The 19,340-nt window shown below is 36.0% G+C and overlaps 2 protein-coding genes across 2 annotated transcripts; both read right to left on the bottom strand.

Annotated features, from left to right (window-relative positions):
- Positions 1 to 29: 29 nt before the first annotated feature.
- Positions 30 to 344, bottom strand: LOC121782723. The gene has a single exon (XM_042180672.1). The coding sequence runs from the start codon at positions 342 to 344 to the stop codon at positions 30 to 32; it is 315 nt and encodes a 104-aa protein (XP_042036606.1).
- A 15,958-nt stretch (positions 345 to 16,302) lies between these two features.
- On the bottom strand, positions 16,303 to 18,210 carry LOC121782399 (thaumatin-like protein 1b). The gene is made up of 3 exons (XM_042180218.1): positions 18,064 to 18,210; positions 17,279 to 17,972; positions 16,303 to 16,824 (listed from the first exon to the last, which is right to left on the bottom strand). Exons 1-3 carry the CDS (start codon positions 18,119 to 18,121, stop codon positions 16,629 to 16,631), a joined length of 948 nt encoding a protein of 315 aa, XP_042036152.1. The 5' UTR covers positions 18,122 to 18,210; the 3' UTR covers positions 16,303 to 16,628.
- Positions 18,211 to 19,340: the final 1,130 nt, after the last annotated feature.

The following is a 19,340-nucleotide window of genomic DNA, read 5'->3' on the forward strand; positions in this document are numbered from 1 at the left end:
ATCTGGAGAAATTCTGGTGCAAAATGATCTCAGAGATTATGGTGGTGAGGGAGGCGGAACCGGACCTCAGACGCCGGCGATTTGGCGGCGACGCCGTGCCAGCAGATGCCGCCGCGGCACATTTCATGATGGTTTTCGCGCGCCATAAGTGCCTGCGTCGCCTTCCGCGAGACGTCCCAAGCGAGGCTGCCGATGAGGATTGCGGCCACCACCGCCGACGAGAAGGCGAGGACGTAGCCGCCGCCGAAGCTCCGCCCCGCGGCGAGGCTGTAGGCCTTCATCGCGGCGAAGAGAAAGAGGTAAATCGAGGTCAAATTCCCGAGCACCGCGTTGGAGATGGTCATAGCTGGTAGAGCATTGGATAGGGATTTGGGGGTGAGATATTTTGTGAGTGAAATCGCAAATCCGTTAGGAGTTTGTTGATTGATTGGTATTTGGTGGGTGGAATTTAATGGTTGTGTTGTGGCGCCTCACCTCTTTCTTCTTCTTTCTTCTTCTTTCTTCTTCTTTTTCCCTTTCCTTTTTTTATAGGAGTGCAAATATTTTGCACAACCAGAACAAGAAAATACTTTTATTTTTATTCTCTCTTATTTCCACCGTCCATCCTAAGCGAGACTGTTTTATTTTTTTCTTTATTTAGTTTTTAAAAAGATTACATAAAATCTTGTACTACTTAATTAGAAATGATTCACTTGAAATAGAAATTAGAAAAGTAGAGTATATTTTAGTATCTGATATTAATTTGGGATATAGAAATACATTAAAATATCCTTTGGTAACTGAGGACATTTTTAAATAGAAGCATCTTAAACGTGAAAGTGCAAATATAGAGCTTTTCTATGAATCTTTTTAGAAAACCACAAATATAGGGCATCATTATACAGTTTACTCTTAATATAAAGGAGTTAAAGAGAATTTGAAATTAAAAAAAATATAAATAAAAGGGCTATTGCCCTTGGAGTGAAGTGCACTTCATTATCATGCCATTAAAATCATTGAATACATGGCGGATTCAGATTGCTTGGCGTTGTTACCACACAATAAGTAGTCATTATTGTTATATGATATTTAATTTAAGTATTCATTAGTATTAATCAATTAAATACTTCAGATGAAGCTATAAAGTACAAAGTAGTTATTCTCGATGTAAAATCACATATTCTCCATAGTTTGAATGGATCACAGTGTCATTCTAGTTTTTAGCTTTCGGCAATTAACAAAATAATATACTACATTCCCTTTCGGTTGCTCCCAAAATTAGTGTATAATGTTAAAATTCTTAATATCTTGTCCCACATCGACTTGGTAACGATTTTAGCCCAGCTATAAAAATATGGATAACCCTCCCCCTTATAAGGCCTTTTAAGGGGTGAGTGGCTCATTTCTAATATGATATTGAGTGTCCCATTTCTAATATGGTATCAGAGCGGGCCCAAGTCGATGATGAATTTTATCTCTTTATCTCTTCTCGATGAATTTTATCTCTTTATCTCTTCTCTTGCCTACCCACGCGATGGAAGTCCGATGTGTCATTCCGGCCCACACGTGAGAGGGTCTCTTTATCTCTTCTCTTGCCTACCCACGTGATGGAAGTCCGATGTGTCATTCCAGCCCACACGTGAGAGGGCGTGTTAAAATTCTTAATATCTTATCCCACATCGACTTGCTAACGATCCTAGCTCACCTATAAAAGTATGGATAACCCTCCCCCTTATAACCCCTTTTAAGGGGTGAGTGGCTCATTTCTAATATATAATTCTTTTTCTTAATATTCTCTTACTAATTTTTATCTATACTTTTCACTAATTTATATTTTTGGCTAGTTGTATGATATGTAATGAATGCTTATTGTGTGTATTGTATTGTTTGTTATAAAAATTTGATAAAAATTTGATACCACTTGCTGTAAATTGTGGAATGTAAATAACACAAAAAAATTAATGTGCTTCGGAGTAAATTCTTCTATGTTCACAATTTGGCAACACTACATAATCCCCTAATTGGGACCTCTAGGTTATGGGTGCACGGAACCTACTTCTTATTTGATGCAATGTCGCTGTCGTAAGAACATACTCCCTCCGTCCCATAATAAGGGTCATGTTTTTCCATTTCGATCCGTCCTATAATAAGAGTCTTATTTCACATTTACCATAAAAGGATAGGTTTCACATTCCACCAATTTATTTCAATCACAAATTGTATCCTATATCATTTTCAGGGCAGTGAGTTTTCAGTTTGACTAGAGAGGGAGCACACAAAATAACTACCAATTTTGTAACTCGAGCAATGTAACAAAACATTGCTTAAATTAATCCTGAAACGAAAAATAAATAACAAAAGTAATGAAATCCTCCTATTCACATGTCAAGCAAAATTAAGCTTTACAATGTTGACCTATATCGTGAGTGTCTAAAAATGGAGAAATGAGAGTGACATAAATATTGTGGGTGCACAAATTATGATGAATATAAAGAAATCTATCCAAAGTAGTTCGAGTGCACTACAAAAAAAAGACCAATTAGTCTTCTACTTAATCAATCTTAAGATTCCGCCTCTAAAAGAAAAATCGGCGGACTAGTGGCGGAATGAATCGCGGCTATTTTTTTGCCACTAAATATTTAGTGGCGGATTACTATCAGTAATAGTTCCCCAAAAAAATTTGGCCACTAATTGATCCTACTAATACAAAGTTATTTAAGCACAATAGAAAGGAACTAATTGAACACAAGAAAACTCAATTATTCAGTTAATGGAAAATCATGTTCTAATAAGACCTACTACAAGCTAGGAGTACTCTAGAAAAATAGCTACATATTGACTGATAACGATATTCTAAATACAAATACTAGGTGGATGGATCTTTAGCTGGATGAGATAAATACCGTCTTTAGTCCTCTCTTGTGTGGATCCCTAATATTTTTGAGCCCAACGGATCCGTTTTTACAGGTGTGGAGAAGGTTGAGATATGATAAGGTTTGAATTATGTAAGTATGTCTGAAGTGGGGAAGGAATCGGTCTTAGGGCTAAAAATCACGTCGAGGGTCACTCGGTTGAGCCAGTGGGTCGCTAGGTGCAGTCTGGGCGCGCTTCTTTTAGCCAATGGGTCACTAGTTAAGCGGATTGCAAACTCAGCGACTCGCTGGTTTGTCACTACCATGCACAGTCTTCGTAAATTGTCATAACTTTCTCTACCGAACTTGGATTGAGATGTGCGAGATATATATTCATGCAAAGATCTGTCGAACTAGGTATAGTATGACCTTCTTCCTTTGTCCACTATATAGTAGTAGGGTTTAGGTCATTATAGAAATACAATTGATTGTTTAACAGCATATAAAAATAGATCGCATACTAAATTCCTACTAAAGTGGGCAATAAAACTAACTTCAGAACTCAAGAGGCTTTAATTGGAAGCTTATGAAAATAGTTTGAGATGCCATAAAAGCCTAATACCGTTCATTAAGTCGAATGGATCCATATCTTTGAAATTTCTCTTGCGAATAAAGCTATATCAGCTTTAAAAAGGTATTAGATTCTATGGTTACTTATTTATGTAATTGGCATGTCTGACATTGAATTTTGGATGGTAGAGTACACAATATAGGACCACGATTAAGACATCTATAATATTATTATGAGAAGATATGCCTTTTGCAATGATCAAAGAAAATTATTAGTGTCACCTAGTGTATGGAGGTAAAAGAAAGCAAAACAGAAAATTCATACACAAAACAAATGGATTGCAGATAATTGGTGCATGTGCATGCATGATCACTTCAATTATATACGACACATCTAAATATCTGTATTTACAAGATTTTACTTACGCTTACTTTTGTAGATATCAATATGATGATTTGTTACTTTTATGACATAAAAATATTTCTCATGTTTAGGACTACATTATGTGTCTATGTCTATATATATGCCTTTTTAGGACAACACAGTCAGTTGTACACATTGTATCGCCTCCTTGTATTCACTTAGCATCGTATAACCTTCTCTTCAAGTTTCAAGGTCATTTGAAACCATGCATAACTTCAATTTCTCTTAAGTCACGACCTTAGTAAACATGTCTGCTGGATTCTCACTTCCAAATATATTCTCAGGTTGCAGGACTTCCGTCTCCAATAAATGCCGAATGTAATGATACTTCAACTACACATGCTTTGTTTTAGAATAAAACGTTGAATTCTTTGCCACAAAATAGTTTTCTCATTGTCATTGTGAAGTATGGTATTCTTTTTCCCCTTTCCAAGCTGATCAAAGAAACTATGCAAACATATCATCTTCTTGCCTGCCTTCGTCACAGCTACATATAACCTTTATTGTGGTACCTCCAACAACCATGTACCACTTGTTGTTGGGGTATGTATACTAAAAGTTGTTTCGAGCATACATGTACTTCTAAAGTTAGTCAAACGTATATATACAAAAACTCCAGATCCACTTCTAACCCAATGAAATTAAAGAAATTCAATAATGGTTTATATTTTAGTAATAAATATACATGAAAACATATTATAAAATAGAAGGAACATCGTTTATGGTCTATGAACTTTGTCAAACTATCATTTTAGGACCGTGAACTTTAAAAATATCATTTGAGGTCCGTAAACTACGAGTTAATAGCAATCGAAGTACATTTTTACTATTTTCAAGTTTTTCTAAATGAAAATACCCTCAATACCTTGAAGGGTGTATATTTTTACTAAACTTATCACATACTCATATTTTTAATAAATATCTTTATATATTTTTGATGAATTTTCTAATTATAATTTGTCCATCAATATCATCACTTAATTTTGTGACATGCAAGAAAAGTCCATTCTTCAACCTTTTATAATTAAATAATTTAAAAATATTTTTGAGGTATGAGTACTCATAAAAAATTAATGTCACAATCATTAAACGATACTTGAATATTGATATATTGAAGATGTAACTTTTCTTACATGTCAGAAAATTAAGTGATAATATTGAAGGTAAAATTATATTTAAAAAACATTCAAAAATATATATAGTAAAGATATTTATAAAAAATATGAGTATGTGATAAAAAAATATACACCCTTCAAGGTATTGAGGGTATTTTCATCCGAAAAAACTTGGAAATAGTAAAAAAAGTACTTCGATTGATATTACCTCGTAGTTGACGGACCTCAAATGATATTTTCAAAGTTCACGGACCTAAAATGATAGTTTGACAAAGTTCATGGACCAAAAAAGATGTTCCCTCTATAAAATAAACAAGTCTAAGGCTTTTGCATTGTAGGCCGAGTAGTGGAGCAAGTGATCACAATATGTGATTCGGCCAATTCCATTGTAGAAGAACAACTTTTTTCTCAAGCGAGATATATCTTGACTACTTATCGTGAACGGTTGCAGTGTTAGTCTGAAAGCTTTTCTTACCTAAAAAAACTAAAGATATTAGTGTGGTATAACACTAAATAAGATCTAATTGAGATATACCTTTATTGAAATCTGCTGAAAATATAATATTATAAGTTTAGTATAGTATTTATTAATCTTTGTATATAACATATGGCATATTGTTACACCCCAACTACTACGACGCATACTCTTATAATAAATAAATCCAACAAATTTAAAATAATTAAGCCACATGTCAAATAATTATCAATTTCAAATAACACATAAAAACATTATTGGAATTCACTTTATTTAAATACAATACATAACAAAGATGCACAAGCGACATGTAAAATTAAAAGTGTGATTTATACACGTCTGATTAAGACGTATAATCTAATTGAACCTGTGACTCCTCTTCCCGTTCAAACCTTGATCCTACATGATTTTATACTAAATTTAAAATACGAATATATCACAACCATCTCTATACTATAACATGTGTATAACTTTCTAAAAGGGAAGATTAACTTTCTTAAAGGGACGATAGCAAAAGAATATCATTGGCGAATTTGACATCAACCGAATTCAATTGCGCGCCGTCACGTTGAACTCGTCAAGATGTTGTTGCACCAGTTTTTTCTGACATTTCGTACATAAACAATCGTCTTATCTAATGTACATTATTCATCGTGGATGGTTTCTGAAATATCTCTTCCAAGGTCTACATCGTTGAAGTAGTCGTGTGATACGTCATATCCTTCGACAACGACAGCCAAATAGCGCTCATCATTTTATTTTTCTGTCCATCAACTCCCACTCTTTATTTTAAATCTTTTCGAATTTAGATTTAGGACTGATACAAATCTTTATCATACATGTAATCCTAGTTGTCATACATGTTTCCCATGCAGATATTATGGAACTACCGATAAGAATAATCCATGAAAAAGGTAGTACTATAAATAAGCAGGGAGGATAAAGGTATAACAAAGCATGTGCTATTTTTACATGGGAGTTGATTAATGATTCGTAAAGCAAGCTCGCTGATATGGACACACAAACAGAGAGTTGAATATCCAATTAATAATTTTCTTGACCACTTTTTTGTTGCTAACGAATTCATGTTTCTTTATGATGCAGCAATCTCCTATCAAATTCAGCAAATATGAAAAAGGTCAAAAAAAGGTAGGTTCATTAGAAAGAGAGATGACTGACACCAGAGAAACACACACACATGTGATCATATTGTAAGTGATCAAAAGTGATTGTGATTGATTAAGAATGTTGGAAAGATCTCTCATCTTTTACAAGAACTTCTAGAGAGCAATATTATTCAAAAATAGGATAACAGTGCTTTTTATCCATGCAATTGTATAAAAGAAAAGATTATGTATGCATGAGTAGAATTTTTTCTCAGTTAAGTAATTAATACTCCCTTCGTCCTAAAAAAAATAGACAAACTTATAAATTACACGATTTTAATGTGCAACTGGTAAAGTAAGAGAGATAAGAGGAAAATGTAGTATAGACAAAGTATTAATGGATTATGAGATCGATTCACATTATAAATGATATGTAAGATTATTATTTGTTAAAAACTTTCTATATTTAAACTTGGTATAATTTCGAAGGACGATCTAAAATGGTAAAATTAGTCTACTTTTAAGACGAAGGGAGTATATTGAGAAAACATAGGAACGCCCTTTGGATCAATTAATATTGGGTATAAGTTTATTTCGTCGTTACATATTAATCATCACGATTATTTCTGAACGACAGCATTAGTACTGTCGAAAAATTAAAGACTACATGCACATCACAAGTATAATTGAGTAAAAAAATTTGAAGTTTTATTCATGAATCAAATTAGTGTAGAGAGCGTATCGTGAATTTATAATAGTTATCCAAATTCACTTCCTTAGTTAAGAATGAAATAAGTTTGATTAGAGTCAAACTTAATACAAGCTTAAGGTTAGTACTTAGTAGAGTCAAACTAGAGTTTGAGTAGTTTCCTTTATTACGAATAATTTATTCTCTTATACTTTACTCTTTTTTCCCACTCATATTTATTTTCTCTACTTTAACCTTTAAACATCAGTTTCTCAAATTTCGCATTCAAACGAAACTTCTCAACTTATAAACATGTAATTAAAATAAAGCATGTCAAAGGCAGGAATAGAACAAGCAGAATCGAAAATTCTAGGTTACTAATTTCACCAATTCTAGTTCGATCAACTAATATTTCAAATATCTTCTGGACAACTGGGATTATAAAAACGATCACTAATGTATTTTAAACTTACTCTCGGACAATCTAGATCATCGACTACATGCACACTCAATGTCTAATTCAAATATCATATGTTATAACTCCAAAACAATCTTAGAATCTCCTACGTCGATATTAATTAATTAGTCTCAAACCTGTCAATTATATTGATTTGCTTTTTATAGAAACGTGACGCTACTGCCGAGCCGCCTCCATCCATCCGAGGCCATGATTTTATCCCACGGGTGGCTCGTAGTCGGGCTTCTCGATCATTTCATGGCACTTCTACGAGTGTCATTTTTTTCTTTTTAAATTTCTTTTTAAGTTCATGGTATTATTACCTTGTTTTTGCCTATTGGTTCGATTTTTCTTTTTTTTTAATAAATTTTTTTGCTTTTTGTCTTCTATAAATACTTCGTGCACCACAAATGTCATTTTCTCACTCCAAATACGATTTACGAGGACGCGACAACGAAGGGTAATTTAGAGTAATTTAAGATTTTTTCTTATATAAATTAGGAAGTTAAGTGATTTGCTATAGAAATATGGTAATTTAGGAATTTAAATTATTTTATTATGAATTTATAATTATCAAAACTTTAATAAATACTCCATCCGTCCCATAAAAATATGAGCGGATGAAATGACACGAGAATTAAGAAAAATTGATAAAGTAAGATAAATGAGGAGAATGATATGGTAAAGTAGGAGATATGAGAATGGTAGTTAGAACATACACATCCATGCTCTTTGGCAAGAGCATGAATGTAGACCCAGACCCAATTTTATTAATTTTTTACTCCATGCTCTTCCCCAAGAGCACACCACTCACATCCATGCTTTTCCGCAAGGACATGCTCAAGGGTCCCACCATTCTATTATTCAATTTAAATAAAAACATGTCCACAATATTAAAATGCATTAAAAATACCCGGAATACTATTACAAATTACAAAAAAATAAAACTTACATAATTAAAATCCTAAAAATTAAAAATTACATAATTAAAATCCTAAAAATTTAAAATTACAAAATTAAATTCATAAAATTAAAAAACCCACTACTCGTGGCCGAATTTTTTAGAGAGGGTTTGAGTGAGAGAGGAAGATGTAGATGAGTTGTATGAAAAAATATGAATGAGAGATAATTTGATGTGAAAAATGGATGATGAATGTGTATATTTATAGATGATTTAAGGATTTAAAAAAATTATAAAAAAATCAAAAAAATTAAAAAAAACGATAATAAAACGGCTATATTTTTGGAAATCTGAAAATATTTTTTTAAAATTTTTAGTATTATTTTCAATTTTTTTTAAAAATTCAACGGATAATCCGTTGGCGAATAGAAACGCGTCACGTCGCCTGTTCAGCGGCACGGACGTGCTCGAGGCATCGAGCAGCGCCGTGCCAGCGGCGAGAGCGCAGCGGCGGACAGCGCGTTGCCGCGCCAACGGCACGGATGGCGTCCGTCCCAGCGAGCACTGGTGCGGGTGCTCTTAAAATAGAGTTATATTATTGAATTGATATAACTTTCCAAAAATGGAATGCACATATTTTTGTGGGACGGACGAAAATAGAAAGTGCACATATTTTTATGGAATGGATATAATCAGTGGCGGAGGGAGGGTGGGGCCGGGGGGCCCATGGTCCCCCCACTAATTCTTAAAAAACTTAGGGGTATTTTAGTAATTTCACAATAATTATAATTTATAATAAATATAATATTAGAGATAGGTTTCAGCAAAATATATATGAATCGTGCCTCTTAATTTAGCGTATTCATTCTGCCGTTCCAATCCAAGTCTGAATTTAGCGTATTCATTATGTCGTTCCAAGTCTGAAATCTGGTAAACTAGAACTAGGTATATTCAAAACTCAAATATAATTCAATTAATTCTACATAGGTTATTTTTTGTTTGGCTGCAATAATAATTCAAAGGGGGAGAAAGAAGATAGCTTATGTAATTTAATGGCTACGGACTACGGTGGTTCTGTAGTTGGAATTTTATAACTCCAATTCTTTATTTGATGTGTGTGTTAATAGTTTTGCATACAGAAAATATCAAATATTTTGAACTTAATCAGTGTTGACTATTTTTGTAGGTATATGGATCGTTATTTCAAGAAACTTTCTTCCGTTGATTCTTCATCAGTTGAACCTTCACTTCTTCAACCTCAAGAATTATCGAATGAAGATAAAAGTAAGGTTGATTTAGAGAATCTTCCAAGTGATCAAGGAGAACGACCTGATATAATGAGTTATCCACCAAATTTAATAGAACAAGTTCGCAGAGCTTACTTACTTAAAGGTCCGTGTCAACCACGTAATCATGATGTTTCTAAGTTTTGTAGCAAATATGAACCGGATGTGCTTGACATGGAAGATGAGTTTGTAGCTCGAAAAAAAGGAAGACGTAGAGCTGAGAAAATGAAGAATCTCCACTATTATCGAGTTGAGCTCTTTTGTTCTGTTATTGACTTGCAAGCTCAAGAGTTGAATCAACGTTTTGATGAAGTCAACACAGACTTAGTTTTATGCATGTCATGTTTTGATCCTAGGGATTTATTTTCTGCATTTGATTTGGAGAAGCTGCTTCGTCTTGCACGGTATTATCCTTCTGAATTTTCTGAAGTTGCTTTGTCCGAGCTTAAAAGTCAACTTGAGAACTTTATTTTCGATGTGCGCATAGATGAAAAGTTTTCACAAATATCAGGAATCAGTGGTCTTGCTCAAAAGATGGTTTCTACAAGGAAACATGAAGTTTTTCCAATGGTTTATTCATTAGTTAAGTTGTCATTGATCTTACCAGTTGCCACTATCAGTAGAAAGAGCCTTTTCAGCAATGAAGATCATCAAGACTTCTCTACGTAATAGCATGGGAGACCAACTATTGAATGATTGCTTAGTTCCTTACATCGAAAAGGATGTGTTTGTTAAAGTTACCAATGAAACTATTATGCAGCGGTTTCAGAAGATGAAGAATAGAAGACAAATGTTATGATGTGATTGCATTTGACTTTTACATTTTGAACTTTATAATTTAATTTATGTAATTTTTTTTGAAGTTTAATTTTGGACCCCCCATTATGAAATCTCTGGCTCCGCCACTGGATAAAATACAAACTAAAATGAACTGAAAAGAGACTGTTATTATTGCAGAAACTAAGGCTTGTGATTAGATAATATAACTACTAACAAATTGAATTGTAGTAACTCATTTTGTACTGAAATGAATCTCATTTTAAATGCCCTGAAATATTACCATCTTTAGAGTAAAAATTTAAATCACATAAAAGAGAATAATGATCATACTAATACTATATACGTTTGCCTAGAAAAAATTGTCTTTTACCAAATTGTGATAGTTCGTCACCTTTAAATTCATCCATAATTAATATTCCCTCCGTCCGCGAATAGGAGTCCCGTTTTTCCATTTTAGTTCGTCTCCGAATAGGAGTCTCGATTCACTTTTACCATAAGTGGTATTAGGGTTCCACCTTCAACTAACTCATTTCACTCACATTTCATTTAAAACTAATATATACAAGTGAGACCCTTATTCCACTAACTTTTTTCCATCAATTTTTCTTAAAATCCGTGCTGCCAAGGAATGAGACTTCTAATGGCGGACGGAGGAGTAATATCCAAAACTGTTATCATTTGTGTTGTGAAGCATGTACTGTGCTATAAACAAAATGGGTACGTCACAAGGTGACACGTTACTCATCCTTCCAATTATTTTTCTTTGTTTTCTTGGATCCAGTCATCCAACCATATTCTTAAAATATGATTGGCGATGTCATTGATGTGTAAAACCATGATTGGTCATTTTTAATTAGGAGAAACAAAAATGAATTATGTGAACTAAATTCATTTTCAATTAGATATCACGACAAATTAATTAGCACCACTTTATCATAGAGAATGCAATATTATAATATATTTCACCTTCAATCAATATACGTCCAACTATCCAAGTTTTAGTCTGTTATAAATTAAATAAAATTATAATTTTAGTATAAACAATCACCTGCAATTAAAGTAACATTTTGTCACACTGTTATGATTTCCATCAGTGAACCTGATAATTATTAATTAGGTTTACGACCAAAGGTGGGTGATAATACTAACTTTTTATAGTAATAACTAAATATCAATTTTGTATGTTAAAAATATCAATACAAAGACAAAAATTTATCCATCTTTCTTGTGTTGATAAATTATGTCTTTGTGTTGATATTTAAATTTACATGTTGTATTGATATAATTATGTCTTTGTGTTGATAATTTTAATACCCAATATTGAAAGTTATTAGTTATTACTGTAAATTAGTTAGCACACTAACGCAACTCTACGACCAAATTATCATTGTAGCTAGTATTTAGACCATCAGCAGTGGGGCGCCCTAAGGCGCGCCCTATGGCGCGCCACGTCAGCATTTTTATCCCCCTTCTTCTCCACCTGCAGTGGGCGCCCTAAAGCGCGCCACATCATCAATTTTGTAATATTTACAAAATACATACGAATTTAAAAAAAAAACTAAAATACATTTAAAATACGAATTTTAAAAACTTCATTCATTTAATAAAAATTAATACATTACAATGCGAAATAATAAAAAACGCAAACTCAGCGACGGCGGTTATGAGCCCACACTTCTTCAATCATGTCGCTCATGAGCTGCGCATGCTCCTGTTGGTTGCGCATTGAGGCCTGCCTAGATAAAACCTCATCGAAACCTAACGGTAACTCTCTATCGGGTGTCTCGGTCGATGTGCCGGCAGAGCTAGATGCACGGTCGTCGTCATTCCAATCGGTGATGCTTCCGCCTTCACTCTCGACTATCATATTGTGCATGATTATGCACGCATATATGACATCGGCGATGACTTCCTTGTACCAGAAACGAGCCGACCCTTTCACAATTGCCCACCGTGATTGGATCCAGGGACGGAACCAGGAATTCTATATAGGTGGGGCAAAAATACATATAAAGATATTTTAAGAATTAGAGAAGGGGCATATATAGAGGATATTTCGAAAAATTTAAAAATTAATAATCAAAATAGTATAAATAATTTTTTTCAGCTGGGGCAATTGCCCCTTGTGATGCTCATATGGATCCGTCCCTGATTGGATCACCCCAAATGCCCGCTCTACATCCTTCCGCGCCGACTCTTGCTTTTGCGCAAATAAAACCCTCTTCTCACCAATCGGGTAGATGCCGTCGGCCAAGTAGTACCCCATATGGTATTGGCGTCTGTTGGCAGTAAACTCTATGGCCGGGCCTTTGCCGTTACATTGGTCGGTGAAGAGAGTGGACGAGTTGAGGACGTTGATGTCGTTGTTAGACCCGGCTACGCCGAAGTAAGCATGCCAGATCCAAAGCCGATAGTCAGCGACGGCTTCGAGTATCATCGTCGGGTGGCTGCCCTTGTATCCACTTGTGAATTGGCCTCTCCACGCCCTAGGACAGTTCTTCCACTGCCAGTGCATACAGTCGATGCTCCCGAGCATCCCAGGAAACCCGTGCACCGTCTCGTGCATCTGCATCAAACCCTGGCAATCAGTGGCAGTCGGCTTGCGCAAATATGTGTCGCCATCGGCCTCTACTATCCCCCGACAAAAGTACTTCAGACACTCGCGAGCTGTAGTCTCCCCACAGTGGAGGTACTCGTCAAAAAGGTCCGCCGTGGTGCCGTATGCCAACTGACGAATAGCAGTCGTGCACTTTTGCAATGGTGTAAGGCCGGGTTTCCCGATGGCGTCCTCCCGAAACGTGAAGTATTCTTCACGTGAAGACAATGTATGAACAATGCTGAGAAAAAGGTACCTCGACATTCGAAACCGGCGGCGGAAAACAGTCGGGCCCCAACGTGGTTGATCGGCAAAATAGTCTTCAACCAGACGCCTGTGAGCTTCCTCGTGGTTGCGTCGGACATACGTCCTAGGTCGAATAGGACGATGGACTTGCTCACCCGCCGCTGCAGCCGCCGCCTTCTCGCGCTGCATTTGCGAATAGCATGCCGCCATGGCCTCTTCAACGGCTGCATCTAATGCTTCGTCAATCGAACGACCGGAATCAGACGAACTAGAACTATTGGTGTCTTCGTCGGGATTCATTTTCGTTGGATGTTGAGAGAGAATATGTTGAGAGATAGTCGATATGTTCGTATGCACAACTGAATGAGAAACGAGATTTATATAAAAAAATGAAACCGCGTGCCATCGTCCGCGACCATCGTCCGCTGCGTCCGCAATGAGGCGGACGATGGCCATCGTCCGCGATTTAAGTCGCGCCCGAAGCATAGGCTGCGACTATCGTCCGCGGCCTATGCCACACACCCACAGTGGGGGCGGACGATGCGCGTCATTGGGCGTGCCATCGTCCGCCCATTGCGGATGGTCTTATTGTGATAATTCTTTACTAATATATGGAAAAACTTATGTAGTGTAGAAACGGGACTTTGTCTACATTCGAATTAAACGAACATAATTGAATGAAAAAAAATTACGTTAAAAGTAATAAATAAACCAATTGTAAATCAAGTATCTTGGGTACGTACTTATTGTCGTATTGATATGATTCAAGCTTCTTGTATTGTAAAAATCTTATTTTTTTTCAGTTTTACTATAGAAGAATTTGTTTGTTACATAGGTTAATTGAGGATAACACAGGTTTTAATGTGTAATTGGTAAAGTACGAGAGAAGGGGAAAATATTTCTATAAATGGATATGGATTATTTATATGGGACCAACGAAAAAAAAATCGATCTATTTCTATATAAAAAAAAAGAGGGAGTATATCTTTTTTTATTATGTTATTCAAATAAACACTTATAAATTAAAATGAGTCCATGTATTATGCATTGTAACTTGATGGTGAAAAAGTGTCTAGGTTATGTTTTGCTAGTACCTTGCAAACATAAATAAGCTTCATAACTAAAATAGACTTGGACCATTGCAGTAAGAATAAAAAACCTAAGTTCAACAGTTTGCAGTTTGAACCAAATCTTATCCCAAAATGAACATACCTAAGAAATATTTTACTACTAGTTTGTCAACTTTAATAGTCTATTGATTAGTAAACTTATTAGTTAAAATTTGAGTGTTTACTCATCTTATCTTAGCAGCAGTCACAACCACGATAGTGTTGATATAGGAATTCGAATATCATAGTAAGTGGCGACCTATTAAGGAAGGGTCTTGGCTCTTGGGGATCCATAAACCCCCAACTCCCCCCCCCCCCCAATAATTTCAATTAACTCTACATATTCTACTCCCCTATTTCATAGTAATTGAGTCATTTTGTCATTTTGGTACGTTCCACAGTAGTAGAGTTATTTCCTTTTTAGTAAAAGTCAACATGTTTCTTCTCACTTATTTTTCTCTCTCTTACTTTAATATCTCTTCATTTTTCTACATTTTTCATTGCCTACTTTATTCTTCCTTTACTTAACCCACTTAACACTATGTTTCTTAATCTCCGTGCCAAAAAGAAATGTCTCCACTATTATGGAACTGGGGGAGTATATTCGTTCTAATTATGTTTTCATTTAATTGCACAAGTGGTAAGCGGCAAGGCTAGCAACTTCACTATTCTTAAAAGCATTTTATGATATTTTTATAATTGATAATTTTATTTTATTTTTTTTCTATTTTTTTGATGTTTTTTTTTTACTTTTCTACAACTATTATACACAAAAAAAATTTATGGTGGGGCGGATGGAGTACTTCATTATTTACTTATTTCAAAATTTATGCATAATTAATAATATTAAATATATACATATCTCGAGTTTTCATATCATTAAATTATTTTTATCTCATTACTCATGTGCATCTTAGTTGCAACTTTTGGCTACACCATTATTTAAAAAAAAACAACAATTGTTGCCAATATATTGGAACCCCCAATATCAAAATCATGTGTTCATCAATGATCACAGTACTTAGCATAATATATGCATAAATCATTATTTGTAAAAAATTAAAAAGTATTGCAACAGTACTTAGCATAATATATGCATAAATCATAATTGGTAAAAAATTTAAAAGTATTGCAACTGACTATTTAAGCCAATTTATGTTTAGCATCTACCACCACCCCACCGCCACCAGTCCAACATAAATATTTGATTAATTGAATCATTTTATCCGACGATTTAATACTACTCACTATCATTTCGCATTCCAACAATAAGAGCATCCACAACCGTGCTCTTGCCAGCGGCACGGTTGTGGGCCCGACCCCACTTTTTCTGTCTGCTCTCTGGCAAGAGCACAACACCCACAGCTGTGCTCTTCCGCAAGGACGAGCACAATTAATTTAAAATTCAATTACACAAAAACATTTCCATAATACTAAATTTCATTAAAAACCACAATAAATACCAATTTTTTTTTTGGGAAGTGAATTTTTTTTTTATTTTTTATCGATTTTTTTAATTAAAAACTGATTTTTTAATTAAAAAAAAATTTAAACACAACGGCTATGCCGTTGACGAATCCCAGCGGCGCGAGCGCAGCGGCGGCGGGTAGCGTCCGTGCCAGCAGCGCGGACGGCCGTGGCGACAGATGCCACCGTTGTGGATGCTCTAATGCACACAACCATGAACGAATAAAGAAAGAATTAGTAGTATAAAAATCTGAACACTAAAAATATCTTTATATATAATATCTCGATTTTATAAACTATTTTTCCAATCTGCCCAAATGAATACCAATCACTATCCCCCCAATTTCAATAATAAATTCCTAAAAAAAATCGCCCCAACGACCAAATCGTGTGGAAACAATCCCTCTGTGGTGAGCTCTTCTACGATTAATTAACACTAAACTAATTGTTTTCAATTTAATTTCCATTTACGAATTTTCAACATCGAATCGGGTGACTCAGCGCCTCGTCAAATGGGCCACACGCATGATCACGACTCCCCCGCCCCGGCCCATACCCGTATTCGGAAAGAAAGGATTTAGTATAGTTGGCTCAACCGCCACATTGCCGCCACGACGGCGACGCCTCCGCCCACCACGTGCGCACACGTGGACGCTGCAGAGCTCACGTCCAGCGCACCTTCGTACACCATGTTGCCGTCGAATGGTGTATTGCTGCCGCCCGCCGCCGATACCGGGTTCTGCCCGCCGCCCGACCCGGATGTAGATTTTTGACTGCCACAATAAGTAAATAAATATATTAATGAAAAAAACAACCCATAGTGCAGTGAGTAAAAATGTTAAAACGGATACTTATTTTGCAGGTAATTTACTTTTAGTGCAGTGACAGGTTAGCCACGTGCTTGCCTGCTATTGGCTGAATACCGTAACGGTAACAAAACGCAAAGCCAAAATTTGCAATTCCAAGACACGAATCAAAATAGCTGAATTTACTCTTATTTAATTTAATTATGAATACATAATAATCGTTGTCCCATTTATGAAAAGGTCGGGATCCGATATGATTATTAAATCAATCGAATTATTCTCACGTACACTCATTAATATTCATTATTCTCTAATTAATTATTGCCATTTACTATTTCTAAAGAAGGAAAACAGGCTGGCCTTAATTAATCACCCAAATAATTCCTTATTGAAGAAAGAAGGGGTATTTTGGTAAATAAACCTGGTGTTGGGGGAGGGGCAGAAGGTGATGATGTAGTCGGCGCCGATGCAGGTGAAGGTGCTGGTGAGATCGTCATACGCGTAGCTGTACGCCTGCGGGCACGCGCGCTTGAACGTCTCCGCGTACTGCGACGGCTTGCACGCGGCCGGTGTGCCGTACTCGCCGCTGCAGCAGTACTCCTCGCTCCGGAACGCGTCGCACGCGCTCCTGCACGCGACCCCCTCCCCGCCGGCGCTCGTCACGCGCAGCTCCGGCGCGCAATCGCCGTTCAGATCCGCCACGCACTCCGCCCTGCTGCAGTTCGCGCCGGAGCCTCCCTGCGGCGCCACCAGCATCGGCAGGTTGAAGCCGTCGACGAGGCTGAGATCGTAGAAATCCTTCCCGGCGTCGCCGTCGAGAGTGAATTCGGCGAGGGTAACCGGCGTGGCGGCGCCGCCGCCGGCGCATTCGAGCTTGCCGGAGCCGCAATCGCCGGTGGCGCAGGAGAATTTTCCGGTCGGATCTTCGGAGCAGTGCGTGCGCCCCCAAAATCGGCCGCCCCAGGCGGTCGGCGCGTTGATGATCCTGGATTCGCCGGTGTTTAGCGCGAAGCCGGTGGTGGAGAGCGGCGAGATTCCGGCGTTGGACAAAATGCCAGGCCACACAGTGAACTTGCATTTGTTTACGAATGTGAATGTTGCTGTTGAATACACCTCTGATACAAAAAAAAATAAAAAATAGAGTAATCGTTAGAAATTGAATTGATAAGAGTTTTGGTATGATTCAATCTAGTCAAGTATAATTACCTGCTATTAATGAATTAGAAAGAATTAGGAAGAAAATATGGAAGTAGAGCTTTCCCATTAGTTGTGATGTAGAAGATGAAGTTTGAGAATGAGAAGAAACAGAGGAGGAGGAGTTTGTAGGGGTTGAGAATTTGGGATAGGGTGGTGGGCGTATATATAGGGAAGGAATGCAAATTAAAGTTAATTTATTCCAACCATGCATGCAACATTAATTTGAATCATATTTTTTGAGTTTTGTCTATTTTGAATATCTTCTTGAATTTTTAAATTATGAAGAATTTTATCTAACTTATCAAATGACATTTCACACTCATATATTGCGTTATTCGCTCCATGTCACGACTTATAAGCGGCTCATATATCTCGTTTGTGATTCGTCCACTCATATTAAGACTTATGTCGCATCCAAAGTTGATATGTCGTCAATTCTCAAGTCAAGAATAAGGATTATAGCAATTGACATCCATATATGATTTTTTACGGCTGCTATATTATAATTTCAGCCAAAAAAATTGACATAGATAATTGCAAAAAAAAAAATATCATGATTTTTCGGACAATTCTTAAAGTTGCAGGACGAGCTATAAATTAATTGTGAATCATGGTTATTTATCAATTTGGCTTTTTATAATAAATCTTGTGCACTTATTGCACAATTTTCACAATATTTAGAGTCATTTTCATGTTTAATTTTGGATTTTGGGTAGCATTAAAAATGTTATTATTCTATTTAAGAATTTGAAGGGTCCTACCAGAATTATTCTAGCATTAGAAATGGGTCATTCACGTGGGTAGGCAAGATAAGAGAACCATCATCGATGTGAGCCGGAAAGGACATTGGTCTTCCAGTCGTGAGGTAGATAAGAGATAAAGAGAAAACAATCATCAACTTGGGCCCGATCTGATACATATTAGAAATGGACAACTCACCCCTTAAAAGACCTTATAAAGGGAGGGTTATCCACACTTATATAGATTAGATAGGATCTTCATCAAGTCGACATGAGACAGAATTTAGAGTTTTAACAGTTTGTTAATCAAGTATTTTAAAGATTTATCTGTGTAGAGAAAGAGAATGTGCAACAATAGTTCACACTAAATTAGAGAATTTCAAAACTTACTATTATGTTTGAGTCAATATTGGGGGAATAAAAACCTTGTGGCTAAGATAGTGATATTGCGGCTGCGCTTTTTTCTTCTCATTCTATTACAAGTCATAATTGTCGACGGTTAATGTAAATCCCACTTGTAAATAATTAAGTACACATAAAAAATGC

The sequence above is a fragment of the Salvia splendens genome, chromosome 20, assembly GCF_004379255.2.
Source record: "Salvia splendens isolate huo1 chromosome 20, SspV2, whole genome shotgun sequence".
Lineage (NCBI taxonomy): Eukaryota > Viridiplantae > Streptophyta > Magnoliopsida > Lamiales > Lamiaceae > Salvia > Salvia splendens.

Excerpts from the sequence above, each read along its gene's own strand:
- LOC121782723 (XM_042180672.1), bottom strand. The coding sequence starts at position 344 with ATGACCATCTCCAACGCGGTGCTCGGGAATTTGACCTCGATTTACCTC.
- LOC121782399 (XM_042180218.1), bottom strand. The coding sequence starts at position 18,121 with ATGGGAAAGCTCTACTTCCATATTTTCTTCCTAATTCTTTCTAATTCA. Across the intron at positions 17,973-18,063 it reads TTCTAATTCATTAATAGCAG|AGGTGTATTCAACAGCAACA; the intron begins GTAATTATACTT and ends TTTTTGTATCAG. Across the intron at positions 16,825-17,278 it reads TGCCCCTCCCCCAACACCAG|TCAAAAATCTACATCCGGGT; the intron begins GTTTATTTACCA and ends TTATTGTGGCAG.